The following is a 26482-nucleotide window of genomic DNA, read 5'->3' on the forward strand; positions in this document are numbered from 1 at the left end:
GACTTCAGATAATAGTATAATATGTTGGTTTTGTTTTTGTTTTACCATTTGTATTCTATTATTTTTGTTTTTTGTTATGTCTTTTTATTTATTTATTTGTGACTTTGTGGCTATTTATATATTTAGAGGGACCCCAGGAGGAGTAGCCACTGTTACAGTACAGTGGCTAATGGAAATCAAACAAGCAAATAAAAACAAGGTGATTCCCCATAGAAATTTAACTGAAGAAGCTGGTAATGGTAATTGTCTCTGTTCTTGGTTCATTTTAGCCTTTCGTGTTTTCTCCATTTGACAGTTTTTGTGTTGTCTTGAGGTCAACGTTTTATATTCCAAGCAGCCAGTTTTCTGTGAGAGTGGATTAAAGATGGAGAACTAAAACATGCTGGTGCACATATGGGTTCCCAGCTCATTACTAGGAATTGTAACTCTGTTAAAACTAAACTAATCACATTGCAACGCATGCACAAATTTAATTGACATTCACATGTATCAACTAATCAGATCAATTAAAAACACAACCCCACTTAAAGTTCCAGTGTGCAAAAAGAGCTGAAAACCTACGGCAAGATTATTTTATTCAAGGGCTCCAAAGGTCATAAAAACACCATTAAAAAAAACTCGACACCTCCAGCCAGAAACGATATCATTCATTACAGAAACAGTTTCACTCTCTTGTTGAGCAGAGTTGCACATTGTGACTTCAGTACACCTGGAGGCTTTGATATGGCAGTCAGCCAGAAATACATCCTCTGACAAAGCCGCAGTGCACTGTCTGCCCGTCACCAAATGGCTAATAAGACAAGTTGGTGGTGAAAGAAAGTGCAATATTTAGTAAGATATAGTATTATAGTAGTATAGTCTAGTAAGATGTTTTCTCAGGAGTTGGTGGAGGTCAAAACAAAACTAAAAGACGGGTTAATGTTAAACTTATATTCACTGTTATGTTCACTGTTCAGCTTCTAGTGTAGTTTTTCTGTCCCTAGTGGCCACTTAGCTTAAAATGCCAAAGTAACAGGTTTCACCTTTTCAGAAAGGAAAATCTCTTTGAGAGGTTTGGATCTGAAAGTTCCCGTGTGACATCCTCTGACTCCAAAAAAGAACCATCACATCAGACTGTGCAGCACTAACCGCGCCAAGGTTAGCAGTTGTATTCCTCAAAGGACCCAAGTACTCAAGTATTCTAAAAGAAATGAAACTGTGAAATACCTCAATGACCTCTGGATTATCATGAAATGTTTTTCACTTTTGTTTTTTTTTTTAATCAATGTTAGCGGCACAACTCCAGAGATTGTACTGAAAGTGAGTCACTCCATCACTTCCAGAATTGCCATAATGGAGGTTCAGCACCACCAGCAGGTAAGAGCTTTTACTAATCCTGTGGAATATCTCTACTAGATGGGTTGACACAAAGTACACATATTCATGGTGATAAGAGGATGTATCCTAATGACTGTGGTGATCTCCTGATTTTACCTCTAGCACCATTATGACGTTGATATGTTTGCTTAAACTACTGCAAAAACTACTGGACAGATTGTCATTTACTGTAATATCCGTCATGATCTCTTAACCTTTAACCGATGCTTAGAACCAAACACCAAACCAGCAAAACTAACAGACAATCCCATCAACCACCGCTGTGCTCAGTGTTCAGTGCTAATTGGGAATGGCTGAGAGCAGTGACTGCTTTGTTGTGACACCACAAAGTTCCAGAAGTCCTGACGGCTGGTTTTAAGGCTCAGTTTCTGAATACAGGCTGTGTGCATTTCTCTGTGGACTGAGGCTTTGATACTTTCACAGTATTAATATAGAACCTAGACCTGCTTTATAATCACAAACACATGGAAATCTCACTTAAGACAATATGGGACCTTTAAACAAAAATTATTTTGAAAGTATGAATATAAGAATATCTTATTCTGTAACCACAGCATTAAATTGATTTTGTATTTGCTGTAAACCTTCAGCCTCCATTCAAACACTTGTGTTATTGACTCCACATGATGGGTCTCAGCATTCTCGTACGAGCCACACAGCCACTCCTACAAATTCTCAACCACTTTCCATCCACTTCACACAAGGTCAGCCCCAGACGTATTCAGCAGCATATCTGTATTCATCATATCTCCATTCACAGCAAACAAGCAACCCGTGGGCCGCTGCCAGCGCGGTGTCATCTCTCTGCAGGTACGCTGCACATGGCCTCTGCCTCCTATTCCTCCACCAATATTTTAGTTCTGTGCATGTTGTTGTGAAATTTGTATTCTCGTTCTGACCCTGATCTGTCCACCGTGATGAGATTCGCCTGCAAATGTGAGCTTTTTTTTTTTTTGTTTGTTTTTTTAATGTGGCGAGGAGCAGGTTTCAGGCATCAGTTGTGACCTTCTTCATGCTCTTAGTGGTTTGTTGTTGTTTTTTTTCTTTTTTTATTAAGGGTAAAAAAGAAATGAGTCAACTGGGATGAGGGCAAGTTCATTTTACTTTCAGCCACGGCCTTGAAGGAGCAGGCAGAGCTATAGCGGATAAGACTGAGTAAACAGAGGGAGGAGGGAGGAGGGAAGAAGACAGATGGAGAGGTGGAGGGAAGAAGGTAGAGAGCGAGAAAAGCCAGGGAGGGAGGACAGAAGGTTTGGATGAGGAGGGAGATGTGGGTCAGAATGGTTCATTGTCTGCAGACTTCATGGGCACAAGGACACCATCCCCTTCATAAAACAGAGGAGGCCACACACATTCGTTCAATAAAAACAGAAATAAATTCAGCAACTTCTACCTCAGCACCACCTGAAGATACCTCAGGCCCTGTGGGTGCAGGTGTTTGTGGTTTTAATCATCATCAATCTTAAGTTTTGATGATTATAAAGAAATAATACAATGAAATCAAATCAAAGTGCACAGAAATTTTGTAAAATTAAAAAAATAAGCGCAATTTCATTTACATTTTGTCAATTTGTCGACAAGACGACTTGGCAAAGTTTCAGTAAGTAAGTAAGTACAAGTTCTGCCTCGTCTTAAGTGCTTCGCTGCAAACAAACAACAACAAGCAAAAATTCCCCATTTTCCTCATGCAGCAGTCTGTTTATGATGCTCTTCATATCCTGTGTCCTGAGCGTCCATCAGGTCAGATCGGATTTGTGCCTTTCCAGTTCTGCTATCTGCAGCTAATACTGTTCCATCAAACTGAATCCATCAGTTTTCTCTGCGTTCAGACACATGGTTTAATTCCCAGGATGATCCCTCCATCCAGGAGGGTCGGCAGTCTTGTCCCAAATGTTTTTGGAGTCTTTTATGAAGAGCTCAGGGACACCAGCTGGTGAAGGGATACAACATGCAGTGGACAGTCTTAAACCTGTAGAGGACAGAAGTGATGAATAATAACTCTGAGTTGTGTTTTATTTTGAAACTCTTGGTATCCAATGTCAGTGATGTCTGGAATTGTTTATCCTCCATGTAAAGCATGTTTGATTCAGTTTAAATATTAATATATTTGTTTGCATATTCCTCTAATACTAATATTCTACATGCATACATGGTAAGTTGGCTATGAGAAAATGTTTCAGTATAGTGGTTAAAACTGTAAACCAGTAGGAAGGAAATAAAAAAGCTCCAGTTCAAAGGATGTTTTTGTTTTTTAAGAATCAGTTTTCTGGCATTTTTCAGAGTGGGCTGCTCTGCAGTTGCCATCTTGGCAGTGCCTGACTCCAAATATGGGCGAAGAGGTGGGGCGTGCGTAGAACCGAGACTTTGGTGCATGCCAGTTTGTTGCATGTATATGATCACACACCTGTTCAGGTTGGGTTCAGACAGAAATATATGTCCTGAGCTGCACTCTAATGAGATGCAACAAAGGTCCCTAGCCAGACTCAAAACAGGGACATAGCAATTTCATAGTCAGCATCTAAAACTCTGAGTACAAGTAGAAGTGTTGTTTGACACAAATGAGTATAACTTATATTAAATAGGAAAGCGCCTCTCTGAAATTCAAAAATCAGTTTCATGGAAGAGTCCTGGCCAAGACATCTGCAGTAAAAAAAACCTGACAGTTACTTATTGCTACTTGTACATGCTGACAGATCAGCTTTGCAGGTTGTGACTGCAGTGACCCTTACTGATACATAAAGGTGAACCCAGGTGAAGTAGATCTTCTGTGGCCTTGACAACAGGATTCCCAGCTCAATTACAATAAAAATCACAGGAGGGAGCAGCACTGTTGCTCATTTTAGGTCCATATATTGTGTATGAGCTGTAGGGTCTGCTGGTTCCCATTGTGTTTTAAAGGGGGACATGAAGTTACCTATGACTTTGTATTGTCCTCTATCAGCAGCCAGTAGAGACTGGTGATACTGATGATCTGCTACAGCAGCTAAAAATAGTTCAGCAGCACTTAATGAAAATGTCATACAGTAAAATCATTATGCCTGAATGTTTATGCTCTTTATATATATATATATATATATATATGTATTTTTTTTTTTACCTCTGGCAAGGAGATGATGTTTCTTTTCTTCTATTTGATTGTCTGTTCTTGTTTAGCAGAAACACTTGTTAAATTGTTGTTGTTATATGAAAAATTGCAAAGTAGAAAGTAGAACAAAGAAGAGCAAGTGATGAGTGTTTTGTGTGTTTCATGGATTTTTTTTTTAAGGTTTTGAATAAATTCTCTATTTTTTGCATTTTCTCTGTTTTTATCATATAAACTGTTTTGTGTTTTGGGCTTTGCAGCTCTTTGCAGATCTCAAGCACAGCTTTTGGTTTGGTTTTCTTAACCTTGTGCGATATGCATTTCTTTTCTCTTATTGCATTTAATACTGCACTTGAATGAGAAACATCTGGTACATTTCAACCAGACTTTGTGTTATGGGACAGCACGTCCTATGATACAAGTAAAACAAACAGTAAAATTATTGGATATTCAGACTAATTGTGTCTAAACCTGTTCATCTGCTTTTAAAAGGATTCACAAAACTTGCCTGGGGAAGATGCTGCAGATTAGCAACCAAGAACATTTACAGAAGGTCCTTTATACCAAATGTACACTGGAATCACATCTGTAAAGGTACATTTCCACATCTGTGGACAATAAAGATTATTATTATTATCATTATTATTATTATTTCATAACATTTCACATCTTTCCCCTTAAGAATTGCAGCACTGTGAAACCATGTTAGCAGCATGGTGTCAGTGCATCAGAGAAATGACCAATGTGACCTTGTTTATAGTCTCAGCCTTTCCCACACTGTCCACACAGCTTTGTTGTTGTCTTCTCTTATCATTTATCAGTAATTGCATTTTCATATTACAAGAGTTGTTTCATTTCTGTCTCCGAACCTGTTTAGTGATGCTGTCCACAAATCTGATTTCTCATGCTGCTATATTCCTGACCTGATTTATTTGTAGGGGGAAAAAAAGTATATTTCCCACAAATATACCTGAGTTAACAGAAAAATCAAATATGAAGAAAATGTTCCTGTTCAGAAACCCGACCAACTTTGTTTGCACAGGCAGATGAACGTCTGACCTGCTGCTCTAAAGCCTGCGGTGATGTTGAACGTAACTCTGTGCGACACCAGTGGATGGAAACAAATGGAAAGAGCTCGCTGCGGAGCGTTTGTGGTGATATGTTCTTACAGCTGAGGACGGTGAGGACTGGGAGAGACAAACACATCTGGGTTCCATTGTGTTACATCAAACTGCTTTTATCTCTGAGTGAACAGGGAACAAGACGAACTGGAGCTGCAGGGGAGTCACGTCTTCAGGTCGGATCATCGCACAAGTAAAACTGAGAGCTGGGGGCTTCCTGAAGCAAAGTGGCCTGCAGCAAACTGTCATCTTGCCATAACAATGAACTATTCATGCAATGCACAGGTAGATCAGCTTTAAATATTTATAATATACACTTGTGCTAAATATTTGATGTCTTGATTACAGCTTTTAAAGTAAAATTAAATCCACATTTAGACATTCAAGATTTGGAGCAAAGCAGCATCTGATTTAAGAGTCAGTCTGTCCAACACTTTTCTAGAGTAAGATACAATTCCTCATCTGGGAATCCTGAGTTTTTTTCCGGTGCCATCATCACATCAAATTTCTTGTCAAATAAAAACTAATAGGTATGATTCATAGATTGTATATAAAGATATACGCAGCGTCCATGACGTCACCCACTGGTTTCTGAAGAGCCATTTTGAAGCTCAGAGTGGGCTGCTCCGCCGTCGCCATCTTGGCAGTGCCTGACTCTGCCTAACTCCCAGCTAATCTATAAATGGGCAAAAGGGTGGGGCATGGGTGGAGCAGAGACTTCAGTGCATGATGGTTTGTGGCAAGCATAGGCTCACCCAGCTGTCACTCAAAGTGGCCACACCCTCAATTATGCAGAACTTTAAGCCTTAATAAAATTTAGACGAGTCAGTTACAGTATGTAAATATTCAGCCCCCTGCAGATGCCAAAACCGTTTTTTGTACCAGGCTGTAAATCAGGTTGTAAAGTTGGGCACTTTAACACGGTAGTCTATGGGGGTTGAGTCGTCTTTGGAGCCAACCTCAAGTGGCCATTTGAGGAACTGCAGGTTCGGCACTTGCATGTTGGCTTCCTGGAGGTCGCTGCTTGGTATAATTATAAGAAATTTGTTACAGACATTCAAAGTCCTCAGAGGTAGAACCCTGTGTTTTCAAATTTACACAAAAGACATCTCAAAACTGAATTATCAGATGTATGGTTAGCACATTGGTAATTTAAAGGTAATGAGCTCTGACTTTTACTCTAGCACCACCCTCAGAACAAACCTTACTCCCATGACTGCAGAGACAGTCAACAAGACAACCAGTTTTCATAGTATTGTTTCAGACTAGACACATGCAGTGTAGAAAGTGGAAGTTGCAGTGGTTATGTTTTGATTATCAATGAGCCATGTGAAATTTCAGCTGTGTGCACCGGAGCGACACACTAACCTGGAGGGGTCGTACTCCTTAGAGAAGCTTCCTTTCACCTCGATGCTGTTCATCTTGTTCTCAAACATCCCATAACTCAGTGTCACCTGCAGTGGAGAGAAAACACACACACACAACCATAAAAAGAAGTGCATCTGTATTCATTTCTGTGTGTGTGTGTGTGTGTGTGTGTGTGTGCGTTTGTCACTACCTGGTGTGGTATGCTTCTGTGGCTGATGAGCAGCAGGTTTTCCAGGTGGGAGTGGAATAAGGGACAGTGGACCATGGAGATGCCGAGCCTTTTCTCCACAATAAATCCCACCGTACAGTCGTCAGGGAGACGGATGGTCGCTGAAGTCTGCTCGAACCGGGAGCCGCTGAAGTACACAAATAAAAAAAACCAACCACAGGCAGATTTAATTACTGTGGATTTAACCTGCTTTCTTTATATATCTACAGATCGTAAATTGAATTCTACTTTTTCTGGTTATTAGTGGACATTTATTTTAAGTAAAACTATAAAACTGCCCAACTTTCAACCTGAAAGGCAAATGATGATGATTTTGCATGTTTTCGCCAATTAACTATTTATTGCGTGTACTTTACTGCTGACCTTTTCCAAAGAGGCCTGTAAATTCTTAGCTTGAGTCCCTACCTTCTAGCCCTGGGCAGCCATTAGTCTCAGTTGTTTGAGTGGAGTATAAATATAAACTTCCAGAGACTTGAAACTTGCTTCAGACTGAAGATTCATCACTGTGAACATTTAGTCAGCTCTAATGTTTGGCCGAAGTCACGCTGCTGGTTGAAGCAGTTGAAGAAAGAAACTGTCGGTGCATTTTTGTGTTTGCCAGTCAGAAAACAGAGTTCAGCAAAAATGCAAAAAGTTGTGAAATTCAGATTATCTCTCATCTCTGGGTGCAAATTGTTTTTCTGTTTGTTTTCCTGACAACAAAGAAAAGGAACGCAAAGTTTTTTGGCTTTTTTGGCTCTCAAATCTTAAATTAAGCAGCTTCCAACAAGTACCTGATTATTGTCTGTGTTACTGAGAAACCATAATATAAATTTAAGAAAGTACCTAAAATATTGTATCGTATCATAGATTACCTATTGTATTTCAAGCTAACTTCAGGTTGCTTCACTGGATTTTCATGTCATGAACTAAAAGTATTCCCTGCACATAATGAAACGAGAAACTTTGGTCTCTTTTGGAAAATGGTAAATAGATGAAATTTGTGGTAAATGAGCTAAAACACGCAAAAACTGATTTCCCTTCATTGGGAACGGATTAAACAGTTTTAACTCTCACTTTTTAAACTCATCTGGACATTTGGTCAAAGACAAATTACACACACAAAAACACACACACACACACACACAGACACACACACACACGGGGACCATCAGTTCATTTATACCTGGCCCATGGAGCCATCTTCTCCGCCAGCCGCCGACTCAGACAGAAACCTGCTCCACCTGTAGCAAACCAGAATCGCACCTCCCTCTGAATGACAACACACACACACACACACACACACACACACAGAGAGAGAGAGAGAGGGAGAGAGGGAGAGAGATATTGACAAATACATACATGCAAACACAAAGTCAATTTTTTTAAACAAATCCCTAGTTTTGACAAGTATTCTTAAGTTGGCAAAGCAAAAAATAAATACTACATCTGGGCCAATTAAGAAGAGAGGAGACTGTGCTGTAAAAAACTGGTCGTCTGCAGCAGGTTTCATGACCCATAGTTGTGTTTTGTTGTGAGGCGACGTCTAGTGGTCATCGAGGGAGGTTGGGGGGGGATGGATGGGTCAACAAAACACAGGAATATGACACCAGGGAGTGGTGCTGTTCAGGTTGGAGAGAGCTGACAACCACAACACAGGCAGGAGCTGCTGATGACTGTTCCAAATAGCAGTCTTAACACTGGCTAGCTGAGCTAACTAGTGTCCTGTTTCTGAGTGGTAGCCTTTCCTTTCCTTCTAGCTCCTCTCCTTTCCCCTTTCTGTCATCCTTTTCTGAACATTTTTATTATTTCCTTTCCTTTTTCTTTTCCCATTTCCTGTCATGTAGCTAGCAAACCAACTTTGCTAGCTACACGTGAAATACAAACACAATGTGTCCTCCCAAATGTTAGATGTAAAAAAGCGTCAGGTGTCTTAATGTGTCACCAGTGTGTAACTCGCGCTGTATGTGGGAGGAAACATCTTGTACCATTGTTAGCAGGCTGCAGAGTTACGACATGCTACAGTCAGTACTACTGCCCCAAAAAACTCTTTATTTTCTTTTAAAAGAGATAAATAAATGGAGACTGGCACATTTTAATAGTGTCATTATAGTTTAAAGTCCTTTAAACTAAAAATTTCAGTGTGACTTTGAGCCTGCCTGACCTCGAGGGAACGAGCCTTGTACCTGCAGCTCTCCAGCCTTGAAAAGGTTTGTTTTTGTGTCTCTTTGTCTGCTATTTACTCTCCTGTTTACTCATCTTACAGATCCACACATGCAAACACACACCAGCAGATATAATGGGATAGACACAGTCACACTGACACCATCATTAAGAGACAAATGCTTAAAATACAAAAAAAAAACAAAATCTAAGGAATAATGAGAATATTTAGCAAACTGACTCGGTATCTTTCCCTCCCACACACAAACAATGTGTGTAATAGATAAGAGAGGGGAGAGTACAACACTTTTCTTCCCCTCTCTGCTCAGTTTTCCCCTCAGATGTGTATTGATTGCTTGGTCTTTTCCAAACCAGCCTGGGATGAATTTTACGTCTTTATCTGCTAACTCTCAAGCAGATGCAGTGTTTATTGCTTCCTGCAGCATAAACTGTTTAGGTGATTTTTTTTTAAAGGGGGGGGTGTGTCTTACTGGTGTTCTGTTGGTGTGTAAGTCACAGCAGTCAAATTAGGAGTTTAAAGTGGAGACTGGGCTGTAATTACACAACAAATTAGTGTCTCAGACTGTGCGTATTTTCTTTACTTTCCTTTTCATTTCCTGTATGTTTCGTGCCTTGATGTCCTTCCCTTTCATTTCTTTTCCCGTAGTCATTTCACACATTTCCTTGATATGATTTCATTTCCTTTCCTTACCTTTCCATCTCTTTCTTTTTCCTTTCCTTTCCTTTCTTTGACTCTCCTCTCCTTTGACTTTCCTTTCCTTTTATTTCCTGTCTTTTCCCCTTTCTGTCTTTCTTTTCTTAACATATTTATTATTTCCTTTCCTTTTTCTTTTCCCATTTCCTGTCTTGTTGTTTACCCCTCTTTCCTCTTCGTTTTGATTTCTCTCTCATCCATTTCATTCCTTTGGATCTTTTTCTTCTATTTCCTTCCTTTTTGTTTTAAAGGCTGTTCCTTTCTTTTAATTTCCTTTCTGTCATTCCTCCCTTTTCTTACCATTTTTCCCCCTTTGGCTCTTTTTCTTCCTCCTTTCAAGATAGGCGGTGAAATGTAAGAAAATGAGAAGAAGGACCTGACATTGAGTTTTGTTTTCTCTGTTTTCTCACCCTTCGCCCATCCCTCCTCAGCAGAGGATGGAAAAGATGAAAAAAAAGGAAGAAAAGAGAGAAGAGAAAGAAAGCGAACAGTCAGACAGTGGGAACAAGGAGAAGGAGGAAGGAAACAAGGAGAAAAGGAGGTAGGAAACAAAGATAAATATCTATTTTTCAGTGTAAATGGGTGCAATCAGAGCAGAGAATGTGACACATGGGAAACGGAGAGAGTCTTTTCAGGAAATGAGTGAGAGAGATTGAAAAAGTGCAAGGAGGAAGGAGAGAGAGAGAGAGAGAAAGAGAGAGGATGAAATTCCATTCAGAAAGCTCACTGGAGTCATGATGTACTTTAACTCAATAGGAGCATAAATCCTGCTGCAAAGCTGTAAAGCATGTGAACCCAGCGACACATGCACATGCACACACAAACAAATACACACACAAACACACACACACAAACAAATACACACACACACACACACACACAAACACACAGTAAATAACTGTATGTATGTTCCAAAAACAAACTATCAACCTCCTGCAGTTTGACAGCCTCCTTCCCCGAGGGAGTCTTCCTCCTTGTGTGTGTATCTGTGTATGTCTGTGTGTGTGCGCACGTGTGTGTGTGTGTGTGTGTGTGTGTGTGTGTTTTTGTGTGTTACCACCAATCAATAGCCCAACAAGACACTAATCACTCATTGATCCACTTGGTATGAAAATCCTTCCCATGTGAACAAAACACACAGACCTACATGTTCCCTGCATCTCCATCCATCCATCCATCCATCCAACCCTAACTGCATCCTCCTCTCCATCCCTTCACCAGTGATGAGAGTAAAAAAGGATGGAAAGTATGGATTTTGCCTGGCAGTGGTTAACCTGGATGGGCCGCGTTTTGGCATAAAACCAATAAGAAGAGACCTCAGCTTTGTTTTATAGTGCATCAGTGTCCTCAGTAGAGCAGCAGAGCATCAAAAAGGAAAGAAAAAAGGAAGGATGGAACAATGGCTTGACTGACAGAAGGATGAAAAGAGGAAAAGAGGCAAGAGGAAGAACAAACAAACAAACTTAAGAGGACAAAGCAATTATGTGAAACACCTATTTTAAAGTTTATATTAAGTTCACAACAGAAACACACAGATGCAATCAGTCTGAGGGGGTCAGGAGTCTGCGTCTGGGAGAGACAACAGCTGCTCTGTTCAATGGACAGAATAGTTTTCAGTGTGATGCATGAGAAGTATATAAGAGAGAAACTAGTGTTGTTTTACTCAATCATTCTTCTTTATTATTCATTCTATAGTCAGTCTTGAACGATGGTTGTATAGTAAAGTAAAGATAAAAAACACAGGATCTCCTTCAACCTAAACAACATTTGTCATTTGTTCCAACCCTCCGATACGACCCACTGGAGTGTCTCCTGAAATACCCCCCCCCCCCCCCCCCCCCAGGTTGTAAACACGCAGACTGTACCAACAAGCGGTGTACCGGACCTTCATCACCATGGTTACAATATAAAACAGTCGTGGCTTGGTTACGTTCGGGAAAAGATTGTGGCTTGGGTTAAAATAAGTACTTCTCTAAGGTTTCACGATCTTTGTTGTCATGGTTACAATAATAACGAGGTTAAGGTTGTCGAATGATCATGAATAAAAGAAACAACGTAAACTGCTGGTTTCACACGAGAATCGAACACCCGTCCATCCACCCAAACCTCCTCCTGTCGCTCCATAAACTACCTCACCGCACTTTTCCCTTCGCTCCTGTCATAATTAGTACGGCCACTAGATGTCGCCTAGCAACACCTTACTCAGGAGGACAGTCTCCAATCCAGAAAGTTCAGCTTGGGTAATTCACTTAAAGGATTCTCAGATGCCAAAACACTGCTCAACAGTTTTAATACTCACAGCCATCTCTGGAAAGTGGCAATTATTTTATCTTTTGTCAGGATGATTGCGAAGTAAACAACAGAAATTCTGCATCATGTTGCACATTAATCCACCACAAATGTGTGCTCGCCTGTCAGTGATTGGCAGCGTCTTGTTGGACGAGACTGAGGCTGAGCCAGGTCCAACATTTTTACTTTGTTTGTTCTACTGTATGTTGGCACCCCCACTGTGCCAACAGTCTGGCTCCACTCCACACTACACTCAGCTGTTATTAAACACGATGAATGATTATACAGGACATTTCAGGTACATTTAAATAGCAGTTACGATCACTGGAGTAAATGCGATTTGTTGAATGTTTGTGTTTGTTCCTATAACTGTGTCCAGTGAAATGAAAATACATTTGTTTCCTTGATGAAGAAAGGGTCAAAGAGCTGGAAGACTGAAGGAATGGGATGTTTGGTTATGAGTGGCAGCAGTTAAAGTTTGGTTGCAGGGAAGAACTTTGGTTTGATTGAAGAGAGTATTAATTTCCACCGTGTTGCACTGGAAAAGAGCAGAGGAGGAAGAGGAGTAGCAAAGGAAGGAAACAAAGACAGAAGGAAAGAGGGAAGGGTGCAAAGAAACATGTAGGCGAAGGACAGAGAAACAGAGAAAGAGAGGAATTCATGAGAATCAGAGAGTTGTTGACAGCAAAGACGGAAGGAAGGAAAGAAGAAAAAGAATCTCTGCTAGAAAAAAATTGATCTGCAGAGTCACATCCAAGACGGTAACGTATCTCAGAGGGGTCACCCTGCCTTAAGGAGTTATCGGCCACCATAAATTAAATTCCTTCAGGTTACAGGGGAGTAATAAAGTGCTGTGGTGTAAATGCCAGTTCAGAGGCTTTCCATTCCTGCCAAGAAAAATGTTCCGATGAAAACACTGAGGACTTAGAGAACTGACACATTTGGACTGTTGAGTGCTCCCGCAGAATAGTGTTCGTAATAGTGACTCACTAAACCCTTATCTACAAAGCTGCTGTGTGAACTGTGAATCTGAAGTCATGTGTCACTGAGAACAAAGCAAACTTCTTCTTTTTCACTGAATTACAGCACCAGTAAAATATGTTGTACTTTCTTATCGTATGATTTCTATATCTGGCATCCTTGAGTCTTTTTATGCATCTGAAGAGTCTCTTTGTCAGTGTGTTTTTCTTCTAGAGGACAATGAATCACAAGATTAAAGTTATAACATGCAACTTTTCCACATTAAAATGACTAAAAGCAAGTAGACCTATGTTATATATTTTTGAGCTATGTACTTACATTATCCTATCTTAACAATTTTAATCATGGTAACAGTCTATTTCATTTGGTCAGCCCTCAAGTGCACGTGCATCAGCGTTGTGGTCGTCTGCCAGAAGCATCAAAATGAACTTTTTATCCAGTTTTAAGTCACATTTTTAAGATATAGTTTTTACACTTTGGTCAATTTCAACTATATATTTTAACTGGATGAAGGATTTTACTCATGAGACATCTGGATTTAAGTTATCAGAAAAAACAGCCAAGCAAACGTTAGACAGCTCAGCTCCCAGCCGCCCTGAGACATCCTGTGCCCAATGAAGAGCGTCAGTGAATCAATGATCTTTAACATGAAGCTGTTTCTTTCAGTGTTTCTACAGGTTTTAATCTCCTGGTGCGTTGGTCATGGACAAAGAAGCATGTCTGCCGGTAAAACCTGAACCTCAGTTATCAAAGAATCAATCGAAACAAAAGTTAGCAGCAGCCTCCACTCCCAGAACTTCCCTGACGTCCTGTGTCCACTGTAAAACGTCAGTGAAACATTGACTTTTAATGTGAAACTGCTTCATTCGGTGTTTTAACTGGTTATAATCACCTGGTCTGTTTGTTTTGGAGAGGAGACCTCTGTGGAATCCAAACCGGGAGAAGCTGACAGCAACAACTCCCATGATCCCATGCTACTTCATGACATCACTAAAGGGGTTTACATTATGAAACCTTTTTATTTGAGTGTTTACTAGCAGAGAAGCAATGTTCCTTTGATGTGATGGGATGAATTGGGATCTGATCATGTGTTGATGGCCTCAGCATGAGGCTCCGCCCGGGCTTCAGTCTGAGAAGCAGCTGAATGAAACTCTCCTGTGTTGGTTAAATCAAACAAACACTGTGGTACGGTACCGTGGCGTTTCCCTCCAGAAGTTCGTGAGCAGTGATTGGCTTGTCCAGGCTCGGTTTGCCCACATAGATGTCGCCTTCCTGGGGGAAGGCGGAGAGCAGAGCGAGGAGGGCCTCCGGGTTCAGATAGTTATCATCATCCACATGACAAAACCACCTGAAGAGCAACAGACGAGAGAACAGAAAAAAAAACATGCAGTTAAAATGCAATATAATACCTTTCCAATCTACCTTCTGATTCCTGCAAACAGTCAGATCAGAAATTGAAAACCTCATTTTCCTCCTCACTGCTTTCATTCTTGTGCAGAATGAATCCAAAAACAATTCCCCAAGACTTAAAACGTACCTGAGCTAAATGAGGCATCACCATAAACATCGACTCATAAAGAAGTCAGAAGTTTCTGCTTTATTATTGTGGCTGTGTCGGCTGTTTTTATACCAGTGAATTCATTCTGCTACACCGAATCGCCTTGTGCCTGCAGGAAGACGGGAAATAACTGCTCAGATCCATCAAAAAATATGTTGCCGAGATCTGTGATGAAGTGTTTCAAACTCAAGGTCACTTACTGTGTTTCTTCTGGAATTTTCAACTCTATCTTCATGGCCTTTTACAATGAATGTAACTCAATAAAGGTTCGTCGCTCAAAGTCGGAAACTTCAGTCTTGTCTGAACAAGACAGACAAGGTTAAAATGAATTTTTCAGACTGTGTTTCCCTGACTTTATTTTCCAAAAGTGATCTTAATGTAAATCAGATGTGATTATTTCTGACACTGCATCAGCCTGTGTTATTGAATATGTTAGGTGCTATGGAACGCTGACTGCAATCTCAGGAAACACAACTGTCGTCATCGCATTAATTTCAAGCTGTTTGATTTCCTCTGCCACCTTAATGACTGGACGTGATGTCAAAGCTGCTCTCCAAACCAAACAGACTCTTACTGCAACAGTCCAAATGACAAAGCTGCTGGTACCAAACTGAAGAGCTGTCTTGTCTCGTTTCCTCTGCCATCCTAATGTCTGTCCAACTGCACACAAAGACTTCCCTCCAAACCAAACAGCCTCACTTCCCTCTCCACTCCAAATAACAAAGTGGGGTTTGGAACCAAAGTGACACGCGCTTTCATTTCCTCTGTCATCTTGCGATCAAAATAAATCCGACTCTCGTGACTGTCACCTGTGCATATGCTTATGTAACCATCACACAGAAGATTATTTACTTCCTTGATTTCTCCTTTCACCGCCAGCTGCTGTAACCAGCCCGATTTCCCCACGGCTATCATTAAAGCCTGTAATCTAAATCCGATCTTTAAATCCACGGTGGGCAGGGCGATAGGCGAACCTTAATCTGCCTCACCTCTTGTCTGAGGCCATGAAGCCATCGTACTCAGCAGACATCTTGCAGGATAGAGCCTGCTGACTGTGATCTGACTGGCAACCCGTTACCACCATGTTATAACCTGGACAGAGGGCGAGAGAGAGAAGGAGATACATGTTTGATTTATAATGATAGTTCTGTACTTGTGTTTATTTGACTAAATAATTAATAAGTTCATTATAATAAGAATGTGTAAAATAGCTTTATTTGCAGGTGGACGCAGAAGAGTTCATACAAGCAAAGAAGGGGGTGAGAGACAGACCCTGGAAGGAGAGATGGCGCGAGAAGGGAAGGAAGGAAAGCCAGAACAAAGGAAGAATTAATGTAAAATTCAATGAAAAGCTTTGAAAGAGAATGAGAAAAAGAAAATAAAATGGGGAACAGAAAGAAAAAAAGGAGTGGGAGAAAGGAGAAAAGTAGATCAATGAGAAGGCCGAGGAGAGAGAAAGGAAGGATATGGGAGGATTTTAAGGAACACAAAAGGCACTGAAGGACAAAAGAAAGAAAGAACGAAAGAAAGAACAAACACCAGGACATTACAACTAAATGTGACTGTTTAATTGTAAAACCATGGGCATTAATCTGCTGCTCCACTCTGCTGGAGCTTCAGTCTTTTAACACAACATCAGGTACAGTACGAAGTATGATTCCTCTTTTATTCCTATTGAGAGTGTTTTCAACCAACTCACAGTGTTTGCATTAGCTTAATTAGCAAGACAGCTGCAACTGATGAAATCAGAAAAGCAGCAAAATGGTTAACAGCCAGAAATGAGAAGCAGCTTTCGTCTGCATCTGTCTAAAATCAAGGACCTGTTGTTTCAAAAGATTTTGAGTGGCGATCTACTGTCATGTCAGAGAGGAAAGTTTGACAGGTGTCGCAACAGGAACTAAAGGGGGTGGGGCTTAGCGGCGGTCAGGGCATCTCAAAAGTGTTGGGTAATCTGCGCAGGTTGGAAAACCAGCTCTTAAAGTTCCTGGCTTTGCATGGGGGCCCAGTCATGTTGCCTTAAAATTGTGTCCATATGCTTTTGGCCACATCAGTTTGTGTGTAAATCAGATTCAAGACTGCTGCTTACCTTCTGAGCTTAAGTCCTCATCCTCTGCATCTGTGAAAATGAACGTCTGGACAAAACAACAAAGAAAGACAAGGAGAACAAAGGAGATTTAAACACACCAGCTTTGATTGTATGTTTCTTTTCCACATCTGTGACACAACATCCTGAAAGCACCTTCATTACGGAGCGAACACACACAGACACACACTGGATCGATTCAGTTTTGAATAGAGCAAATTCGGTGTGACAAAAACAAGGCCCCCCACTGTGAGCTTAAAACAATGAGTCACAGCACACAGACACACAAACAAACACACATACACACACAGACACACACACAGACACACAAACAAACACACATACACACACACACACACACACACACACAGACATACACACACACAGTCCAAAGTGGTCAGAGGAGCATTATATGGCCAAGACAATTTGTTCTTTAACAGATATATGAGTCAAACAAGGCTCAAATCACACACGCTCACATACACCTTGGTGTTGATGGATAGATAGATAGATGCTGACCTCTGGTGGTGACAAACTGGAAAACCACGTGACAAAGCTCACATTAGCAGTAGATTCAATGTTTTACTGTTCTTGGAAGAATTTAAAGAACTGTCTTCAAATTATATCATTTTTCTGTGATTTACTGACAAACATTTATCTGCTGTATCTTTATCGAACTAAGTCTTCTTTCTTTGAATCAAATGCAAAATTAATTAAATTCATTGCAAATTTTTCCACAACCAGCTGGGATCCTGTGCCAGTTTCATCTTGCAGACAATTCACTGAAAAGGTTAAACTCTGTATGTGTGTGTGTGTGTGTGTGTGTGAGTCACTGAGACCAGGGAGGTTTGCATCAGGGGATTTGAACAAACAACCCTTGCGTTACACTCCATCACAGCAGCCCCTCAGGCTGAACCGCACGGTGTGTTCGACTTTCTTTGCCAGGCAGGCACTAAATAACCTCAGAGAAGGACAAATCACCCAACAGATAAGATAAACACGAACCATACCTCATGCTTTATTTAACTCCTGGAAATATTAATGCGTGTCCTGAAGTTTTGGCTGGAGTACAGGAATACTAAAAATGTTTCATAGATATATCTTAAAACATTTTAAACAAGCTCTGTCTAAGTGACTACAACATCAAGACTCATATCACACTGATATCAGCTTCACTGAGATTAAACTAAAGTTTGAGGGGACAGAGGGTAATCTCTCATGTCTGAACAGGACTTTTGTTTTCCAGAGACTATTTTTTTAACAAAAAGTGTGGAAATACTCAGCTTAATGTAGAGAGGAAGCCAAAACAGCACAAAAACTGTTAAATCTGAAATTCTACGTATGAGATAAAGTATAAATAACAGCATTATTAGAGCATTTAAAGTGACAGCAGCAGAATTTAGATAGACAAAAGCAGCATAAATGCGCTTTAAAATGTCATGAAAATGTCAAGTCGATAAGTACCGAATTACTAATGTGAGCAATGTGGGAAATACGAAGGCGAGAGATGTGACATGACCCAGGCACATGAGCGTGTGTGGGTGTGTTTTAAAGCGATAGAGATAGTGGCAGCGGAGACAGTCACAGAAAAGCGTTATGAGATCAGGGTGAGAAACTGAATTTCCCACCATAAAGAGACACTGAGCATATGATATGTGTGTCAGCATACACTTCTGTCAGTCTGTGTGTGTGTGCTTGTGTGTGTGTGTTTGTGTACTTCAGCTTCTATCCTTGTGAGGACCAGCTTGAGATATAGACCTTACAGAGTGAGGACTTTTAGGTTGGGATGCTGGGTTCCAAAATTCAATGTCAGGACAACATCTAACACTAACATCAATTTGACATCGAATACTGACGACAGCTGATATTTCATTGGTTTTAACTTGTGTTGTTAAGTAACCAAAAATCCAATTCCAAAACCATCTTGACATATAAAATACTGACATAATGGTCGTCAACAAAACCCAATGTCTGTGAAACATCACAATGTCAATTGACGACAACCCGATTTTCATTTCCAACCAAAATTTAACATCTGTCCTTGGCCGGTCCTCACAACTTTCAAGGGCTGTTTGCAGTGGCGATCCTAGACTCTGTGGGGCCCCAGGCACAAAAGCCCATTGAAGAACCCCCTCGTGTCCTCCATTGGCTGATGCAACAATTTACAGATGTTCACTAAAGGCCTCACATGTAGACTATCCCATTTACAAATGTTCCCTGAATGCCTCACATGCAGGAAATGGGTAGATGCTTGTTGCGGCGCACATCGTCAGGGGCCCCAAATTAGGACGGGCTTAAGGCAGCAGCAGAGGTTCAGTGGGGTTTATAGTTGTAATTGCAAGATGTGCTAATATGATTGACCATCGGGGGCATTTGCTTGGTTTGCCTTTCCTGAAAGTGAGCGTCTGACTGTTTGAGGCTTAAGACTTGTTCTTTACAGTTTCGGTTAGAATTAGAATTAGGTTAAGGTTAAGGGTTAGGGTTAGGGTTTGGCATTTGGTTGTGATGTTTAAAGTGATAGTTCAGGTTATCTGATGTGGGCTTGTATGAGGTACTTATCCAGAGTGAGTGCATTACCTGCAGTAGATTTGTATCAGTGCCCTTTATGATTCAAACAGCTGATCTACGACATAATACGAAGGTTCAATGGTAATAATGTGTAGTGGTAAAGGAAAGTGCTGTTTGACAGCGAGATAAAGCGATGACAATGTTCAAAATATACAATACACTTACACTTATATTTGTTTTTAAAGTGGGCAAAAGTTAAGTGGCCAACAACGCTCCTGCCTGCCACTCCAAATTGGGAGGGCGCTGATCAAAATCTGCTGCAGGTAATAAACTGACTATACAACCCTACATCAAATAACCTGATCATTTTAAGGTTAGGATAAGGGGCTAGATAATGTATCCTGTCAAAGAATGTCCTCACAAAGATAGAAGTACAAGTGTGTGTGTACATTAAAGTGACTAATCTCCATAATATTCTCTCTACTGCTCCCTGAAAGAAAGGCTGCATCTATTTAAGCACACTGTTTTACTGTAGCAAACCTCGGTTCATCCGTCAACGCTTTATACTCTCCCTCTCTCTCTCTCTCCCTCTCTCTCTCTCTCTCTCTCTCTCAGTGACATCAAACAACCTCTGATTTTAATACCAATCAAACCCTTCTCTCCCTCATTTGTTCTCCTGAAGGTCCTTTTTTTTTTTATCTATGTCCATCCCTCCTTCTTATCCCTCTATAAATGAAGCAGGAGGAGGTGTAATGAGATACCTGGATCAATCCTCTTCACTGCCATCACCACGACAACAACCACCACCACCTACCCCAGTAAAACCCCATGAGAAAGAGCCACCGTCACGATTTGTTTCCACCCCTCTGGTCATAACTCATACTAAACTACCTGCACTGAAATCAGTCAACCTGGGCTGAGGAACAAAAATGGTGGCGTGTCAGCTCGCAGTGGCTCGTAAACAGAGTTTGAGAGGACCTTTTACTGAGGTCAGGCAGGGATGCATAAATCTCACCTTGTTTTTCACACTGTTAAAGGACCATTAAGTAAGATTTGTACTGCCCCATAGCACAAAATGACTGTAATATATCTGGATAAGGTTTTTGATCTATACTTTAGTGATTCCTTGGCTGTGTGAATCTGGCTTTCAGATCTGTCATTTGGACCTTCACTTTGTTCCACAGGGGCTTTCTGAGATGCCTTGAGGGAACACTGCTCATTATTTCCTCTCTTCAGGGTAGAGAGGAAATCATTTTATTACTTTATCCATGTAGATTTATCTGGCTGCATCTGGTATCTAACCCAACAATTACTACATTTTATTCAACACCATACTATTCTTATTGACTAAAGTTATACCAAATATACCAATGTGACCAAAGCTTTAAAGGAATAGGTAGATATTTTGGGAAATAAAGTTATTTGCTTTCTGTAATGGCTTATATTGTAAAATCAATACCAATCTAGTATCTGTGCGTTCAGTAGGGTGCTAAAGCCAAGACACGATTAGCCTAGCTTAGCATGAAGCCCAGTTCAAAGTCCACTACAGACAGTAATGTAAAAATGAAATTTTGCAGTTTTATGTGGAGTTACATGCTGTAACTATTTCTTGGCAAACAACTGCAAGAAGCAGCAACTTTCCAGCGTTTGGACATCACAGAAAAACCATACGATGTGATTTTTACATTTTTGTTTGTGTAGGGATTACTGTAAACTAATGTTATTTAGTGAGCTTTTGAGATGCAGATTATTGAACTTTGGACAGACCCAGGTTAGCTGTTTCCCCCTGCTCCCAGGCTTTATGCTAAGCTAGGCTGATCTTCTAAGCTAGCTCTTAGAAAGACAACAAATAAGTGGATTTCCAAAACGTGAAACCATTTCTTTGCCTACTGTAATGTCGTGCACACTCTACCACTGGACATTAACCAGACTGACACCTGGGAGCTTCCCACCTACAGTCACTTCCCAACGTTTTAAACCTCGAACTGACAAGTATCGACACAAGCTTTTTAACTTGTGATGAGTTTTCACATTCCTGCAGTGTTGCTCCTGTGAGGCCGACTGACGCCTAACATTTCCTAAGAACATACGGCCAAGAGAGCAGTAACTCTGACCAACAACAGCCACAGCAGACACTACAACACAAAAGGTTGTGTGTTTAAAGAAAATATCTTGAAACTTTAAACTCTAAACAAAATGTCTTTGTTCCATCAGATCTGATACTGACCCGAACCACTGTAGAAAATCTGTATCATCCCCATCGGCCTCAGCTGTACTTTGTATTTTGTGCTAATTAGCAAACCACGCTAAAATAAGTTGGTGAACACGGTACCTGCTAAACATCATCACAACAGCATGTTAGCATTGAAACTGACAGCATATTAGCATGTTGGGATTAGCATTTGCTTCACAGAGCTGCTAACATGGCTGTAAACATGCATCACTCTCGTTCCTCTGTTGCATTTCCTCTTATGATCGTAATTAACCATTAAAACTTTACAGTCTCAACGCCTCTGTTTCCGGCTCTAAGCAGATCAGCAACAGTATTTAGTGACTGTCGCTGTCTGGCTGGTTAGAAATGACTGTGTGTGCGTGTGTGTGCGTGTGTGTGTGAAATGAGGTTCATACTGTTCTACAATCTGCCTCGCCACTTCCTGTTCTATGACCAGCTTCCGTTTCAGTATTGTTAACAGAGTCTCCACATGGTGGCTGTTTCCCTTCTGCCCAGACAACCTGCCTGCACAGCTTCCTGTGTCTGTGTGTGTGTGTGCGTTTTCTTGTAATGCTGTGTCTATACTCGCATCTTTGTGTGTCCATGTGCCTATGTATATATATATAAGTGGGTTTGTTTTTATGTGGGTGTGACGTGTGGTGAATTTTCAGAAACATTAACAAGCCACAGTGAAGCCGAACAGTCTTGTGTGTTGCTTTTGCAATGAGAAAGAGGAAGACACTGTCAGTACCTTCCTCTTTCACTCTCAAAATAAGGCCTCTTTTAAAATCAACACTTCTCTGAGAAGTCTTTTCTGCACTGTGACTCAGAAAACAAGAGGCCATGAACACTTCCTCTCAAGATCACTGATCATCTGTTTCACTTATTTCACAGAAGGAAACAAGTTGTTTCATGAATCATAACATGGAATCAAATGAAATACAGACTTTTCATAGTGTTACAGTTGATGTGTACTTCAGTTTATTAGGCACACCTCGCTAAAACTAATGCAGGCTAATACAAGAGTCCTGCAATGGATCCTTTGTGAATTGTATTGCACTATACAAAGAGTTGTGTCTGTTGTCCATTGATTTAAATGGGGTGGACAAAATAACAGGAACACCTGTCAACATAAAGTAATGCAGTTCAACAGCATCACAGACGGCATCCTCCTAACCGATCACACAGTCGAATCAACTTCTCTTTTCACACAGTTTCACCAAAATCTGAACAAGAGGATCATCTCTGGAGTCTTTCACCCAAACTAAACCTTAAACAGTAACAATAATTACATTTTCTTTGAAGCTGCAAACATCTTATTGATGCCACTGAGAAAACAGGTGGAAGTTCTGTGTTTTCATAACAAGGTTTCAACAGGTTTAAGCCCATTTCACCAAAATTTTACAACATTGTTTCTGTCATTTGCAATTTAATCATCAAACCAATCAATCATTCAGTCATTAAGGAGGTTAGCTCAGGCCATATCAGTCTGAATGGGCAGTCTTGCAGCTTCAGCACAGGAAGGAAGTGAATGTTTTCATTTCATCATTGGGACGACAGCAGATGTCTTCTCACAGGCCTAATGATGAGTCAGAGATTTCATCTTTTTTTTATGAAATAATGGTATAAAAACGTGAAATGGGTTCATGAGCTCAAACATAAACCCCTGTGGATCCATAAAATGAACATAATTCTATCTGCTTTGATTAAAACATATGAATACATGTAACTTTATAAGTCACATGTACGGACTGTCAGACCTGCACAGACACTGCACAGCAGAGACTCACATGCGCCTTGGTTCTGGAGATCCACGTCTCCAACAGGAGCGCAAGACGCGTCTTGTGGAACCTCCCGGTGGTCTTCACAGCGATGAAGATGTCCTGCTGCGTCAGGCTCGGCTGGGGGACCCCCTCAGGGGCCGGGTGTCCGCTGCTGCCGCTGCTGCCGTTGTTGGGAGCCTGCTGGATGGCGCGATGGGGCGCACCGGGTGACGGATCGTGGGCCACTCTGAGTTTGGGAGGGCTACTTGTGCGTAATTGAAAATCCACGTAGAGAATGATGCACAAGGTGAAAATCAAGACCGGCAGACTCCGACGCATCCATCTCTTATGCATTGTAGAAAAAAAAAGTTATTTAGATCCCAAAAAGTATTAAAACCATGTTCTTGATTCCTTTATGTTCCCAGTTTGTTTTGGTCTAATTTCGTTTCCCCATCACCTCCTCTTCCTTCTTTAGCGTTACCGTCGGGGTTCCTCATTAATTAACTCTTAATTTGCGTGATTATCGACCGTTTATCAGAGTAACATCAATCATGAAGCCGTTGACTTTTTTTAAATGTCACCTGTTTGAAAATCAGCAGCATGCTACGACTCGTTTCCTCTCATTTTCTGAGTAAGAGCCGCTGTCACTGGGATGTAGTTGACTTGGTCACAGCCGCAGCTCTGCCCAACCTGCGTGTCGCTGGACTGCCAATGTCAAATGATGGGACTTCCTGACATAGATTTCAAAGTAAAACACCACTGGTAGATTTGTACTTCCGGTTACAATGTTCCGTATTTCAGAGTGCAAGGTTAACACATGCATCACTGACATGGGAGGAAGTACTTTTAACCAACCTCTCTCTCTCTCTCTCTCTCTCTCTCTCTCTCTCTCTCTCTCTCTCTCTCTCTCTCTCTCTCTATATATATATATATATATATATATATATATATATATAATCATTACCAATTATTAGGATACATTATTAGGATACATAATAGGCTAAATAGGCTATGTCTCCTAAATAAATCTTCAAATATAGAGATGAATTAGTTGAAATATTATGGAGCCATGTGTAGGCTAAAATAGGCCTATTTGTTTATAGCCTAATAAATAGTTTCACACTAGTGATAATGATACATAGCACTAGGGTTAATTGTTCAATTTATAATAAAGAAGAATCTTTCTGTTTTGTATGTTTAAATGAGAAAGTTTTTCCAGTAAACAGCTGAACACAGACTACAGCGTTTTATTGCAACACGTGTCAGTTACGTGCTCAAAAAGACACTAATGACTGAGAGACACTCTCAATGGCCACTTACTGGCTTGTTCCAAAGCTTTTAACCATATTAACATGTTCTTCTTCCGCAGAGTGAGCTGGAGATTTGAGCAGAAGTTGAAGTTTGAACATCTTGGTGATTTTGACCACCTAACTTTAGATCTGATGTACCAACAGGTCCAAATTTCAACATCCACTTTTCCATCAACCAATAAGATGTTCTAATTTGTGATCAACAAGCACACGAACAATCCCAACCAGGTTCTAATCTGTCCTGCAATCAGCAACACACTCCTATAGGCATTAGCGTGTCTAAGTCTTATACATACTAAATTCTGGAGCTATTGTGGTGATGTTGAATTGTGTGAGTAAAGATCATGGTTTTCTTAATATGACAAAATGGATAAACCTCTGGGCCACCCAACAATAAAATGTCTAGTTTAAGCCATTTCTGCATTGTGATCACTTTCCCAAGACTGAACATCACTAACAAATGTGGGATTTTTGAGAAATACAAATAATAAGCAAAGAGGTAAGAAGTTTATTTAGGGGAATTTAATTTTTTTTCTGGCATGCAACAGAAATTCAATCCACCTAACATTGGTTTGAAATGTCATCGTAGCAATGCCTCATTGCAACATCTCATTAGAGGTTGCATAGATCAATGATCTGTGAGCAGTTTAACCAAAGACTGAGGTTTCCTTCTCACACTGTTAGATTTTTATAGAGTCCTAGAAAATGACACTGAAGAAAAAAATAAACTACATTTGTGAGAGGAATAATCATCCTATGACCCATTATCTTAAGACCTTTTGGGGGGATCCCAACTCCCAGGTTGGGAACCATTGATACAGTGGGGTCCAGAAGTCTGGGATCACTTTCCCATTCACTTGAGACAGACAGACTCGCATATAAACACCTGTCAAAATACTCAAAAGCTGCCTCTGTGGTGTCTCCAGGACCACATTCTGCCATGATGGCACACATCCACACACACACAGACTTACAAGGTGAAAACAATATCAGCCACGCTGTCATGGCTGGTAATAAGAATCAATCACAAACCATACATCAGACAACATATCACAGCCCGCTGAACATGGTGCCATCTGTTCGCTCATCCAGAAACAGCAAACCACAGAGAAACACTCCGCCTTCTTCCTTCCTCCTCAGCACTCACAGTTACAGTTACACTGCTCTCCGTGCAGCTCGGCCGTAAAACTGCTACACATGTACTTTTAAAATGATGACTCTGCAAATAGAAGGTTTCATTCACCAAAAAAAATAAAATAAAATACAGGTACTGACTTCTTTATTTTGAGGATCATTAAAGCACCATTTCCTGTTATGCCCCAAAAAACCTCCTGAAATTAATCAGGTGATATTTCCAGTTGATAAAATCCTCAAAAACATAACTAATTTGAAAGCAAAAGAAATAAGACGAGTCATAACTTTAATGGTAGGTTCACTAGCAATAAAGCCTCATGTCAGTAAACAGCAGGCATCACTCATCTGATTTTGATCCAAACCCACAGTAGACTGAGTCTTATGGCGTTCTACAGGTTTGGACACTGATGTCAAGTGAAGAGTCATGCCTTTAAAATAATCAACATTATTTACAATCATAAATCACCTCTGTATGAATTTCTCTTCGTCCCCAGGGGAAGAATGGATCGAGCGTGGACGTATAAACGGTGGACGAAAATCTGGCCAAATAAAGAATAAAGTAATTTAATCAAATGTCAAAGCATGATTAATGATTTTAAAAACGGTGTGC

The 26482-nt window shown here is 40.5% G+C and overlaps 1 protein-coding gene and 1 long non-coding RNA gene across 3 annotated transcripts; one reads left to right on the forward strand and one right to left on the reverse strand.

Annotated features, from left to right (window-relative positions):
* The first annotated feature begins 993 nt into the window (after positions 1-993).
* On the forward strand, positions 994-5054 carry LOC139636484 (uncharacterized). The gene is made up of 3 exons (XR_011694405.1): positions 994-1356; positions 2138-2187; positions 4952-5054. It is a non-coding gene; the product is annotated as an uncharacterized lncRNA (long non-coding RNA).
* Positions 2462-24158, reverse strand: mfng (MFNG O-fucosylpeptide 3-beta-N-acetylglucosaminyltransferase). Of its 2 annotated transcripts, none has more exons than XM_071504596.1 (8): positions 23456-24157; positions 16949-16994; positions 15852-15954; positions 14499-14652; positions 8343-8428; positions 7139-7304; positions 6949-7034; positions 2462-3346 (listed from the first exon to the last, which is right to left on the reverse strand). In XM_071504596.1, the coding sequence occupies exons 1-8, from the start codon at positions 23780-23782 to the stop codon at positions 3295-3297; spliced, it is 1020 nt and encodes a 339-aa protein (XP_071360697.1). In that variant the 5' UTR covers positions 23783-24157; the 3' UTR covers positions 2462-3294. The 2 variants fall into 2 exon arrangements, with proteins under 2 accessions (XP_071360697.1, XP_071360696.1); XM_071504595.1 differs by lacking the exon at positions 2462-3346 and adding an exon at positions 5222-6600 and having other exon boundaries at positions 23456-24158.
* Between the last annotated feature and the right edge of the window lie 2324 nt (positions 24159-26482).

The sequence above is a fragment of the Trachinotus anak genome, unplaced genomic scaffold (assembly GCF_046630095.1).
Source record: "Trachinotus anak isolate AG129_WGS33_773 ecotype Australia unplaced genomic scaffold, CSIRO_AGI_Tana_v1 ptg000019l, whole genome shotgun sequence".
Lineage (NCBI taxonomy): Eukaryota > Metazoa > Chordata > Actinopteri > Carangiformes > Carangidae > Trachinotus > Trachinotus anak.